The 12,956-nt window shown below is 42.6% G+C and overlaps 1 protein-coding gene across 1 annotated transcript in view; it reads left to right on the top strand.

Annotated features, from left to right (window-relative positions):
* HMCN1 (hemicentin 1) overlaps positions 1 to 12,956 on the top strand; it is a 768,245-nt gene that overhangs the window by 647,363 nt on the left and 107,926 nt on the right. The window contains exon 95 of the mRNA XM_077275842.1: positions 6,831 to 6,968. Coding sequence (XP_077131957.1) covers positions 6,831 to 6,968 — 138 coding nt within the window. The remainder of the gene's footprint in view (positions 1 to 6,830; positions 6,969 to 12,956) is intronic.

Genomic DNA, 12,956 nt, shown 5'->3' on the forward strand with positions numbered 1-12,956 from the left:
ATTTCAAGAACCCCCGCACCAACTAACGGTGTGGGGGGAGAAACTCAGTCCCCTAGAGCAACCAGCAAGTGAGGAAATCACATTTTAGCAAGCTGGACAAGAAACATGATGAATGCTGATAATCAAAAAATAAACAAACAAAAACTTAGCTTGTCTTGGAGAGACTGGGAGCAAGGTAGTCACGAGGAATCTGAAGAGCACTGAATACATTGGGAGCAGGCAAGGAACTGAGTATCCAGGTGAGCTAAATAGGAATCCAACCAAGGATAACGAACCAGCTGATGCTGCCAACCTGCAGAAAGACAACACTACACAGTACCGCTTGTGACCACTAGAGGGAGCCCAAAAATAGAGTTCACAACAGTCCTGTAGGTATGCAGGCTCTGTAGCAGTCTCTCATTGGTCCTTTTTAGGAAGGTCCTGTACGTGCTGCAGCTATATAAGGCTCGCATGGCCGCACGGCCATGCGCTAGTATCTTCCAAAGTTACGTGCTTTGCGCCACTGTGGTCATGTGCTTGAATGTGTTCAGGGACCCGGCTGAAATAAGCCCCTAGAATGCTGGCACCTCCGGCGAGGAGATTGTGTATGAGTGTATTCAGGGACCTGGCTGAAATAAGCCCCTAGAATGCTGGCACCTCCAGCGAAGAGTGTTGTGTGCATGCATGACCACTGACTGCTCTCATCTGGGTAGTTAGCTTGTGCCTCTGTGAGAGTCTAACAGGGCACAGAGCTTTGCTTTCTCGGCCGCTCTGTGAAGTTAACAGAGTTGGTTCATGCCGCCATTCACTTAGCAGCAGGATCTTTCCTGCACGGTGGATCCCGGGTTGCGAACGCACCAATCCCATCAATAAATATATTCGGTGCGTTCCGCAAACCCTAACAATGAGTAGTCTTTATGAAGTACGTAGTGGTTTATACATCAAACCTGCATTGCTATTTTCCTGCACGTGGTACTAGGTTGTTGTCCATTTCTACTATCTTGCGTCCTAATTTCATTATAAATTTGTAATGGTTGTTTGAATATAACTTTTAGAGTATTCTCAATAAACTTTATTTACATTTTATTAGATCTAGTGTCCATTCTCTTTTGGGTTCTAGGAGATATTAAGTACAGAATTGACCACATTTTGTGCTTCAATTTTTTTTGTCCTAATTTCCTCTTCAAAAACCTAGGTGCATCTTATGGTCAGGTGCGTCTTATAGTCTGAAAAATAAAGAAGAATATAATGCTGTCTGCAGGGAATTCAGGACAAACTGTGTAAGAGCTAAAGCCAGTTATGAAGTAAGGCTTGCAAGGGAGACCAAAAGCAAAAAAATGGAATCAGGGAGTATGTCAAAAGCAAAGGAAAAGTCAAAATGCTGTAGGATTTTTAATGGATGAAAAGGGTGAAGTAGTCGGAAATTATATTGAGAAGGCCGAACTTTTAAATTCCTATTTTGCATCTGTGTTCTCTAAGAAAGCAATTGTAACATCTATTGATCTTCATGGTGCTATCGAAGAAATAAAAGAATCCACACTATGTTAGGGCTAGCGGAACGCACCTAATGAATGTATATATTTTATTAGGATAGATGCGTTCGCAGCCCGGGGTCCACCGTGCAGGAGAACCTGCTGCTAGCAAATAGCTGAACTATATGGCGGTGTTAGCTAACTCTGTTACTTCACAGAGCAGTCATGAACTCAAAGCACTGTGCCCTGTTAGACTCCACAGAGGCACTGGCTAACTGTCTAAACAAGAGCAGTCAGTGGTCTTGCATGCACATGAAACTCCTCGCCAGAGGTGCCAGCATTCTAGGGGCTTATTTCGGCCAGGTCACTGAACACACAAGCATACAAACTCCTCGTCGGAGGTGCCAGCATTCTAGGGGCTTATTTCAGCCGGGTCCCTGAACACACTCATACAAGACCACACTGGCGCAAAGTACATAAATAAAAGCAATACTAGCACATGGCTGTGCCGCCATGCAAGCCTTAAATAGTTGCAGCACGTACAGGACCTTCCAAGAAGGACCAATGAGAGGCTGCCACAGAGCGTGAGCACCTACAGGACCTTAGCTGCAGTGTCTGATCATGTGACCCTCGATCTCCACTGAGAGATCTTACTTTGGGCATGCTCAGAACGAGAAAAGCAGGACTTAGTCCCAGAAGCGTCTGCTCGCTGCTGCCCAGCACTGACTTCAATGGCAGAAGCAGGAAAAGCAGCAGCAACTCTCTGTACAGAGTCAGACTGAGCAAGACGCTGGGACCGACGTCTCCGCTGAGCAGACTCCACTCCGGCAGGAGAAGAGTGGGAGACCGCAGCGAAGATGGCCCGAGATTCCCTCTGTGCTGAGACGGGAACTCGACCCCTAACACACTATCTATAAACAGAGAGATGGTGAGGGAACACTTAGTTAATTTAAAGGAATTTAAATCTCCTGATCTGGATGAAGTAAAAGTCTCAGAAGGTTGAAGAAGGGCAAATTTTGACCCCATCTTCAAAAAAGGAAAGAAGATGGAGCCAAGAAATTACAGGCCAGTGAGCCTTCTACGCCAAGAAAGATCTTTAAACAAATTATTAAGCAGCATGTATGTAAGGACTTGGATAAGAATATACTAATTAACCAGAGCCAGCATGGGTTTGTAGCAAACAAGTCATGCCAGACTAATCTAATTTCCTTCTATAATGAAATCATTGACTGGGTGGATCAGGGAAGTGCAGTAGATATAGTATATCTTGACTTCAGCAAAGCATTTGATAAAGTATCTCATACCATTCTTATTGAAAAAATGACCAAGCATGGGATTGACATGGCTATATGGTTAGGTGGATTCAAAGCTGGCTCAGTAATCGTACTGAAAGAGTGGTGATAAATGGTTGCACATCCAATTGGAAGAGTGTTTCAAGAGGAGTGCAACAAGGCTCTGTCCTGGCACCAGTGTTGTGCAACATTTTTATAAATGATCTAGATAAGGGAACTGAAGGTAAACTAATCAAATTTGCAGACAATGCAAAGCTAGGAGGGATAGCTATAACTACAGAAGATGGAGAATATAGATAAGCTTGAACAATGGGCATCGACTAAAGGTACCGTCTGTTGTGAATTCCGCTTTTGGGTTCCCTCCGGTGGTAGTAGGTGGTAATGCAGTTGTCCCTGGGTTGCAGTCCTGGTCAGGTGTGTCTGCTGATTGCAGTTCTGACTGGGGTATTTAGGTGTGCAGGATTCATTAGTCCTTGCCACTTGTCAATTGTTGTTGGGAGGTGTAGGACCTCTGCCTGGTTCCTCCTGCCTTTCTGCCAAATCAGCAAAGATAAGTGTCTGTTTTTTTTTTCTGTGGCACACATGCTGTGTGCTTCACAATTCAGTACTATTCTTTGTGTTTTCTTGTCCAAGATTGTGTCAGTATTTTCTCAGTTTTGTTGGATTCTCTGGAGTGGCAGATATACATTCCATGTCTTTAGTTAGATTGTGGAACTTTTTGTATTATCTGTTGTGGATATTTTTGGAAGGGTTTTAATACTGACCGCCTAGTAATGTGTCCTATAGTTTCCTATTTAGCTAGAGTGGCCTCTTTTGCTAAATCCTGTTTTCTACCTGCGTGTGTCTATTCTTCTCCTACTCACAGTCATTATTCGTGGGGGGCTGCCTATCCTTTGGGGGTCTGCTCTGAGGCAAGATAGCATTCCTATTTCCATCTATAGGGGTATTTAGTCCTCCGGCTGTGTCTAGGTGTCTAGGGTTTGTTAGGCACACCCCACGTCTAGTTGCGGTGTTAGTTCAGGATTTGCGGTCAGTACAGGTTCCACCGACTCCAGAGAAAGTTTTCATGCGGCTCCAAGGTCACCGGATCATAACAACCATCACATTAAGCGACGCTGCAGCGATATCGACAACGATGCCGATCGCTGCAGCGTCGCTGTGTGGTCGTTGGAGAGCTGTCACACAGACAGCTCTCCAGCGACCAACGATGCCGAAGTCCCCGGGTAACCAGGGTCAACATCGGGTTACTAAGCGCAGGGCTGCGCTTAGTAACCCGATGTTTACCCTGGTTACCAGTGTAAATGTAAAAAAAAACAAACACTACATACTTACATTGCCGTGCCTGTCGCGTCCCTCGCCTTCAGCTTCCCTGCACTGTGTAAGCTCCGGCCCTAAAGCACAGCGGTGACGTCATCACTGTGCTTTGCTTTACGGCCAGCACTGACACATTCAGTGCAGGAAGCTCTGAGCAGCAGCGCGGACGCCGGGGGACGTGACAGACATCAGAGGGTGAGTATGTAGTGTTTTTTTTTTTACTTTTACAATGGTAACCAGGGTAAATATCGGGTTACTAAGCGCGGCCCTGCGCTTAGTAACCCGATATTTACCCTGGTTACCATTGTAAAACATTGCTGGCATCGTTGCTTTTGATGTCAAACATGACGATACACGCCGATCTGACGACCAAATAAAGTTCTGGACTTTCAGCAACGACCAGCGATATCACAGCGGGATCCAGATCGCTGCTGCGTGTCAAACACAATGATATCGCTATCCAGGACGCTGCAACATCACGGATCGTTGTCGTTCTCATTGCAAAGTCGTTTAGTGTGAAGGTACCTTAATAGAATGGTATTTAACAGGGAGAACTGCAAGATTCTAAATATGGGCAAGAAAAACAAAAATTATATCTACAGAGTGGGAGAATAGAGAGAAGCATGTTTGAAAAAGATTTAGGTATACTAATAGATCACAGACTGCACATGAGTTAACAGTGTGATGCAGCATAAAAAGGCAAACACAGTTCTAGGATGTATTAAGAAAAGCATAGAGTCTAGATCACGTGAAGTAGTTATCCCCCTCTACTCCTCCTTGGTCAGGCCTCATCTGGAATACAATGTCCAGTTCTGGCCACCACATTTTAAGAAAAACATTGAAAAACTGGAGCAAGTTGAGAGAAAAGCTACCAGGATGGTGAGTGGACTGCAAAGCGTGTCCTATGAGGAACGGTTAAAGGATCTGGGAATATTTAGCTTGCAAAAAAGAATTCCAATAGGAGACTTAATAGCTGTCTACAAATATCTGAAGGGCTGTCACAGTGTAGAGTGATCACATTTTTTCTCATTTGCACATGGAAACACGAGAAGCAATAGAATGAAACTGAAAGGGATAAGATAGAGATTAGATATTCGAAATACTTTTTGACAGTGAGGGTGATAAAATGAGTGGAACAGGCTGCCACGAGAGGTGGTGAGGTCTCATTCAATGGAAGTCTTCAAACACATGTTGGATAGACATTTGTCTGAGATGGTTTAGTGATTCCTGCATTGAGCAGGGAGTTGGTCATGATGACCCTTGAGGTACATTCGAACTCTAACATTCTATGATTATATGTACATAGGAAACTACCGTATTTTCCGGCGTATAAGACGACTTTTTAACCCCTAAAAATTGTCCCAAAAGTCGGGGGTCGTCTTATACGCCAGGTACGGCATGTGCAGGGAGCGATCCTGGATGTTCCCAGGGTCTGAAGGAGAGGAAACTCTCCTTCAGGCCCTGGGATCCATATTCATGTAAAAAATAAAGAATAAAAATAAAAAATATGTATATACTCACCCCTCCGAGAAGCCTGGCTGTCACCGTTGCAAGCGTCTGCCTCCGTTCCTAAGAATTGCAGAGCGTGAAGGACCTTCGATGACGTCATGGTCAGGTGACCGGTCACATGAGCGGTCATCGAGGGTCCTTCAGGCTCTGCAATTCTTAGGAACGGAGGCAGACGCTTGCAGCAGTGACAGCCAGGCTTCTCGGATGGGTGAGTATATACATATTTTTTATTTTTATTCTTTATTTTTAACATGAATATGGATCCCAGGGCCTGAAGGAGAGTCTCCTCACCTTCAGACCCTGGGAACCACACGCCGTATAAGATGACTGGGCGTATAAGATGACCCCCGTCTTATACAGCGGGCATATCCCAAATTCCATATTTTATATGGAAAAGTTGGGGGTCGTCTTATACGCCCAGTCGTCTTATACCCCAGAAAATACGGTATTTGGTCTTGTAAATTTTAGAAAGTGCTGATATATCAAAATAGATGTCTTATGGATGACAATTGAGATGAAAATAGGACCTTTTTCTGGATGAATAATGGAAGATTTTTTATATGCTCATGTGATCTCCGCCTTAATGTTAACATTTTAGAGAAACTGATTTTTTTTCTCAGGTGACATCCTAGTTGCTTCAGTTTTTTTTTTTTGTCCTTTTTTTTATTCTCTAAAGCAGGTAGACAGTATGAACAGTTAAAAGCGGATGGAACTTGAATGGACCTCTGAAGTATAAGTGTCTTCAATGTGTCTTTAATTTTACACAGGTACCCATAGACTTTAATAGCCGAGTCTGATCCACAAAACCGTGAGAATAGGACATACTACAAGTCTCATGGACTGATGACATGGATCTGTTTTCAAAACTGATATGTGTATGAATCAATGAAACTCTAAGTCAGTGTGCTATCTGACAAAAACCAGTAAGCACAGGACGTGTCTCACAGATGTGTGACTGTAGCCTAAGGCAGAGTTCATACGAGTGTATTACTGTATATGGACCGCAATGCACAGTCTGGCAGAAGATCTTCCAACCTGAAATTATATTTTCATTTACGTCTACAAGGCCGTAAGTTTAAACTCAGGAGACCCACGGTCAGTCTGGTCATTGTGGGCCATATATGGAGCGTGAATTACACTCGTGTGAACACAGCCGTATTCTGTTGAGGGAGGTTTCCAGATTTGATGAAAAGTATTTATCAGTACTTATTATTGGTACTTTCTATTAAAGATACATTTGCTTCAATCCCCTTTCTATATTTAGGCCCTTCTATGAGAACTCTTGCCTCGATTATGAATCCGGTATATTGGACTGTAGCTAGAGAAATTGAGGAAGGGGTGAATGGATTTACACTTACAGGTGGAGAATTTATAAGAGAATCTCAAGTGGAATTTGCAACAGGTATAAGCAAGTTTAGATCTACTTTAGTCAATGTAGTAATCTTTGCATGTGTCTTGTTTACTTAGTGAAAGATAATTGCTATCTTATTATGTTATCATTGTTTGAAATAAAATAAAAAATCACATAATAACAAAATTGGTGCTGGAAACTATTAACTTTCTTAATATTAACACCTTATGTCAGCTAAAAAATATAACCAAAAAAGTTCCTCAGGCGGCACAGTCCTCACATGGGCTGTTGGCAGCCGATATCACCCTGTATGCAGGTGCTATCACAGCGGCTCTGTTAGCCTAGCTGAATGAATGACCGGGTGCTCCTCCTGGAAAGACGTCTGTGTATAATAATCCAATAGAAAAAAGAGAATGGAGGGCACTCACCAGTCTTCTAAGTTCAGTCTTTATTTAGCAGCTTGTTACAATAAATACATGGTCGGGATTACCGGAGCCAGAGCTCGTGTGAGCAGGGGAGAACGTGGACGACGGCAGTTTCGCGCTATGCTCGAAACGGCCGTCGTCCCCGTTCTCCCCTGCTCACACGAGCTCTGGCTCCGGTAATCCCGACCATGTATTTATTGTAACAAGCTGCTAAATAAAGACTGAACTTAGAAGACTGGTGAGTGCCCTCCATTCTCTTTTTTCTATTAAAAAATATAACCACTTCAATGCCAAATAAAATATAAAATGAAATATAAAAATAAAATACTGAAAAATATTGTCCATGCCAGGGATATCAGTCATTAACTTCACTGACAGTTCCATAGCAGAGTGGGGTAAAATACAGGCACATACTATTCTGCTAATGCACTTTGAGAATGATAATCTCTTCTCCTGCATCCAATGCAGAGCGCTGGGACCCCATTCAGCAGCCACCAAATCCCTGGCATACTGGGTTGCCATTGCAATCCAAAGCACTCTTGTAACGTCGTTATCCCAGCCCATCTAGCCTGGCTCAGACAGAGACATCACCTGTTATTATGCAATGCAAAACAGATCTGCCAATTCTGAAGAAGGATATTCTGTCAAACCCAGCTCTGTTCCTGAGTCTACTCTGATATTCTGATTAAGGACTTTAGAAAATCTCAGGTCTGTCTCTGAGTTATCTCTGCTATACTGATCTGCCAGTTCAGTGATTTAACTCTCTGACAAGTTCAGCTCTGCCACTGAGTGAGCTTTTGTATCATTTTTCCAGTTCTGTCTGGACTCTAACAAACTCAGCTCTGTCATCATCTCAGCTTTGTCATCATCTCAGATCTTTCATCATCCTAGCTCTGCCATACTGCCCTATCTGCTCCACATTGGATTTTGCTAAAAACCATCTCAACTACATCACTGAGTCTGCCCTACGTTCTCATGGATTATACCTCTGCTATGTCTACTTCTGCTTTCAGGGTTCCTGTGGTTCCAGTGCTACTCCGTCTGTTGCCTGCCAGCCATTACTGTCTCTGTAGTTATTTCTGTATTCCAGGCCCTGCAGCACCAACATGTATTGTCTGTGTTGCATAATGGCTGCTCACCCAGGGGCTTCGAGAATCCACCTCATCTGGTGAGACACAACAGATGACAGAGAATCAGAATCACAGCACACTGCCTGAATTCACCTTTTCAGTTATAAATTTGCTAGGTTCTGAATACACTGTAAAGTCATACAGAAGATACGAGCTTGGAGAATATTTGTACAATTCATTGTCCACCCAACACTAATAAGTGAATAGCTGCTGCCCAATACTAAGTGTGCTTCAATGTGATAAAATAAAAGCCACTTTAAGGCACACATGCAAGAGATAGCACATGTTGACAGTTATCCTTCTATAAAAATGGCCAAAAGACCATATTCACTAAACTTGGTCTCCAGTATTTATTGTCACTGAAGCATGCTTTATATTCATCATAGTTGTGCATGCAGCATTAGGCCCTCCTAACATGCCCAGGTCTCAGGTACGTGTGACATTCATTTTTTTCACTGATACCACACATACTCATACTCTATGATGCAGCACACATGTCTGTGTGCTCATGGTAACAACACAGAGGTATATCCATTTTTTGCAGTCAGAACTGATGACAATAGCCCGTACACTGGTTTATTGGTCCGTGTAAAACATTTGCAACACATGGATGACACACTGATAACACAGTCATGGCTCAATGATGACACACTACCTGTAAAGATTATAAGGGATAACGCAGGAGACTCTTTGCATGGAACAAGACAACTACAGGACACAGTTTTATAAGTGGTAAAGTCTATATTATCACACGGTGATTCAAACAGGTGCAGAGAGAAACTCAAGTCCACAACACTTGGTGTAAATATTAAACGCAGCTTAACAGTCTATAGGAAATTTCAGAGGAAAATGCAATCATGCAGAAAGTCTATGAAGCACAATTATTCTTGAGGATACTTGACACGAATAAGTCCTTGGTAGTCCAAACACAGATAGATATGCTTATAAGGCAGTTCAAATAATATAGCACAATCCGGGAGGCCTGGGTAAAAGTCTCGGGTTTAAGCAGAGAAGCAACAGCTTACATGTCCAGCAAATGCAGATGGAAACAAACACAAGCAGCCAGATGGAGGATTACTGGAAACCGATGTATGCAGCAGAAACTCAGAGCTGAGTAGCAGGATCTCCACACAGGTTCACAGGAGCAGTGCAGGTGCAGGTGCAAAGCCAGGGAGTCGCCAGGGTGGAGCTGGATGCAAGGCAGAATACTCTAGCACAGACTAAAGGCTGGGGTGGAGTTACATATATAGCAGGAAGACACAGTGCACATGAGACCAAAGACGCCATCTTGGAAGAGGGCAGTAATGCACAAAAGGTAATCAAAATGTTCAAAGTCCTGACACTACCCAAAACACTGATGACACAGATGCCGTTTTTTTCCAGTTCCGGTATTATACGGACATGTCAAGGGGACCTTAATGATTAAGGAGTACCTCCTAAGTAGCACCAGTTTTCCGTGTCTTATAATGTCTTGTCTGTATATAATCACTCTCACGTCTTCTGACAGTTTGAAAAGAGTAATAAATTCAGCCTAATCACCATTATTTTCAATGCAGATGCACTGAAAAACTGGCTGAATTGCATTAATAAATACTCTGTAATAAAGAATTTGCACATTAATTACAAAACTAAGGTATTTAAGAATTTGTCAGTGACTATGTTAATGAAGTGTTGGAGCATTTTAATATGTTTTGTGTCCCAATTTGTATCTTGGAAAACAAACGTTTAAATGTTTTTCATGTTTGAGCATTTTTAGCTAATAATATGTTGTAAAGGATAATTTGTGGAATAAATTCGCGCTGCAGCAATGATACAAATTCAGATATAATAATGAACTCTGAATTATTATATCTGAATTTGTATCATTGTGGCAGTGTAGATTTAATCCACAAATTATCCTTTACAATGTCTTTGAAAAAGTCGCGTTGGCGGCCCGTGGATCTGCAGCAGCCGATGCGCACATGCTTTTGCTTTATGCCATCAGGTGAGCAGCTCCTTGTTAAAAACTACAATTAATCCGAAGGATAAGACCCTATTTGTGCTTTTTTATCTCCTTAATTTACCAGACACCAGACTGAATGTGCAGGAGTGGTGGGATTTCTGGCCACACACATGGTTAGCAGGGAACAGGGGGAAGGAGAAATCTAGTATAATGAGAAAGGAGGCAGTCTTATCTTCCAGGCAGCGCCATAGCTTGTAAGATCAAAATGAAAATAAAAAAGATGATTTTTTATGAATAAGGCATCATCAAGAAGGCATACAGGTATGACCAGTTTCAGCTTTATACAACCCCTATGCCCATATTATTAGCTAAAAACGTTCAAATAGAGTGACAGATACCCTTTTACAGTATATAACCATTCATCAGTGTACACAGTGTTTTATCTTTAGCATAACCATATACAGTTGTGCTCAAATGTTTACATACCCCAGCAGAATTTTTGCTTTCTTCGCCTTTTTTCAGACAATATGAAGAATAACACCAAAACTCTTTCTCCACTCATGGATAGTGGTTGGGTGAAGCAATTTATTGTCAAACTACTGTGTTTTCTCTTTTGAAATCATAATGGCAACCCAAAACATCCAAATCACCATAATCAAAAGTTCACATACCCCATTTCTTAACACCGTGTATTACCCCCTCTAACTTCAATGACAGCTTGAATTCTTTTGCGGTAGTTGTGGATGAGGTTCTTTATTTTCTCAGATGGTAAAGCTGCCCTCTTTTTGGCAAAAAGCCTCCAGTTCCTTTAAAGTCCTGAGCTGTCTAGCATGAACTGCTAGCTTGAGGTCTCCCCAGAGTGGCTCAATGATATTGAGGTCACGAGACTGAGATGGCCACTCCAGAACCTTTACTTTGTTCTGCTGTAGTCAATGACAGGTCAACTTAGCCTTGTGTTTTGTATCATTGTCTTGTTGGAATTTCCAAGTATGTCCCATGCGCAGCTTCCAGGCTGATGAGTGCAAATTTGCGTCCAGTATTTGCTGATAACATGCTGCATTCATCTGTCCTTCAACTTTGACCAAATTTCCTGTGCCTTTGTAGCGCACACATAAAAAACATCAGCAATCCACCTCCGTGCTTTACTGTAGGAATGGTGTTCCTTTCATCAAATGCCTTGTTGACCTCTCTCCACATGTTATGTTTATGGTTGTGGCCAAAAATTTCAATTTTGGTCTCATCACTTCAAATTACCTTGTTCCAGAAGTTTTGAGGTTTTTCTTTGCTGTTTTGTGTATTGTAGGAGAGACACTTTGTGGCATTTGTGCAGTAATTGCTTTCTTCTGTTGACTCAACCATGCAGGCCATTTTTCTTCAAGTGCCTCCTTATTGTTCATCTTGAAACAGCCACACCGCTAGTTTTCAGAGAGTCCAGTATTTCAGCTGGGTTTTTCTTTGCATCCTGAACAATTTTCTTGGCAGTTGTGGACAAAATTTTTGTTGGTCTACCTGACCATGGTTTTGTTTTTAGAACCCCTGATTTTCCTTTTGTTAATCACAGTTTGAACGCTGCCAACTGCTAACTGGCATTACTGTATCAATTTCTGGGATATCTTTTTGAATCCCTTTCCTGTTTTATACAGTTCAACTACCCTCTCCCATAGATCTGTTGACAATTCTTTTGCTTTCCCATGACTCACAATCCAGAAACGTCAGTGGCTGGATGAAAGATGCAAGAGTCTGTCTGGATCCCAGAAACTCACTCAGCTTTTATGCACACACACTGATTACAAGCAAATAGGTCACAGGAGAGGATTTTACCTTTAGCAGCCAGTCAAACCCATTTGTGTCAACTTCTGTGCATGTTATTGTCATGATACAGTTCTGTGTTTATGTTCAGCTGTCTTGTCTCTGGACTGGTCATGTGGGAGTTAATTCCCTCTGCCTCACTTTGACGCTGGCTGAGCTATTTAAGTCCTCTGCAGCCTGTGGCCCAGTGTCTGCTATAGTTCATGCTGCACGGCTTGAGCACCTGACCTGGTCACTTGTACTAGTGTTCCTTTTGCCTCTGACTGCCTGTACTCGTTTATGACTTGTTCTGACCCTTGGCTTGTATCCTGACTTCGTCTTACGTCTCACGTTTTGTTACCATGTTCCCGGTAGGCTTCGACTTCTTGTTTGTCCCCGACCATTCTTCTGACTTCCCCTGTGTACTGCGTTTACATCTATGTGTATGACCTTTGGCTTATCTGACTTCTCTTGCATTACCTGTGACACCTGTGGTGTTGTTCAGTATTGCTGTGCTGTGTGTACAACCTCTTTTCCTGAACCAGCTTCCCCTGGTGGAGGTTGCACTATACTACACTGCAGCAGCACATTACATTATAGCAGACCAAAATACATTTAAAGGGGATTTTGCCATTTTTTTTTCTCTCTCTGGTCATGGATCCGCTTTGCAACCTGGCGGATCAAGTGTCCAGTTTGACACAGATGGTGCGGGATTTTTTGGTGGAACATTGTGCCCTTGTGATGTCTCATACTC

Source organism: Ranitomeya variabilis, chromosome 8 (assembly GCF_051348905.1).
Source record: "Ranitomeya variabilis isolate aRanVar5 chromosome 8, aRanVar5.hap1, whole genome shotgun sequence".
NCBI lineage: Eukaryota > Metazoa > Chordata > Amphibia > Anura > Dendrobatidae > Ranitomeya > Ranitomeya variabilis.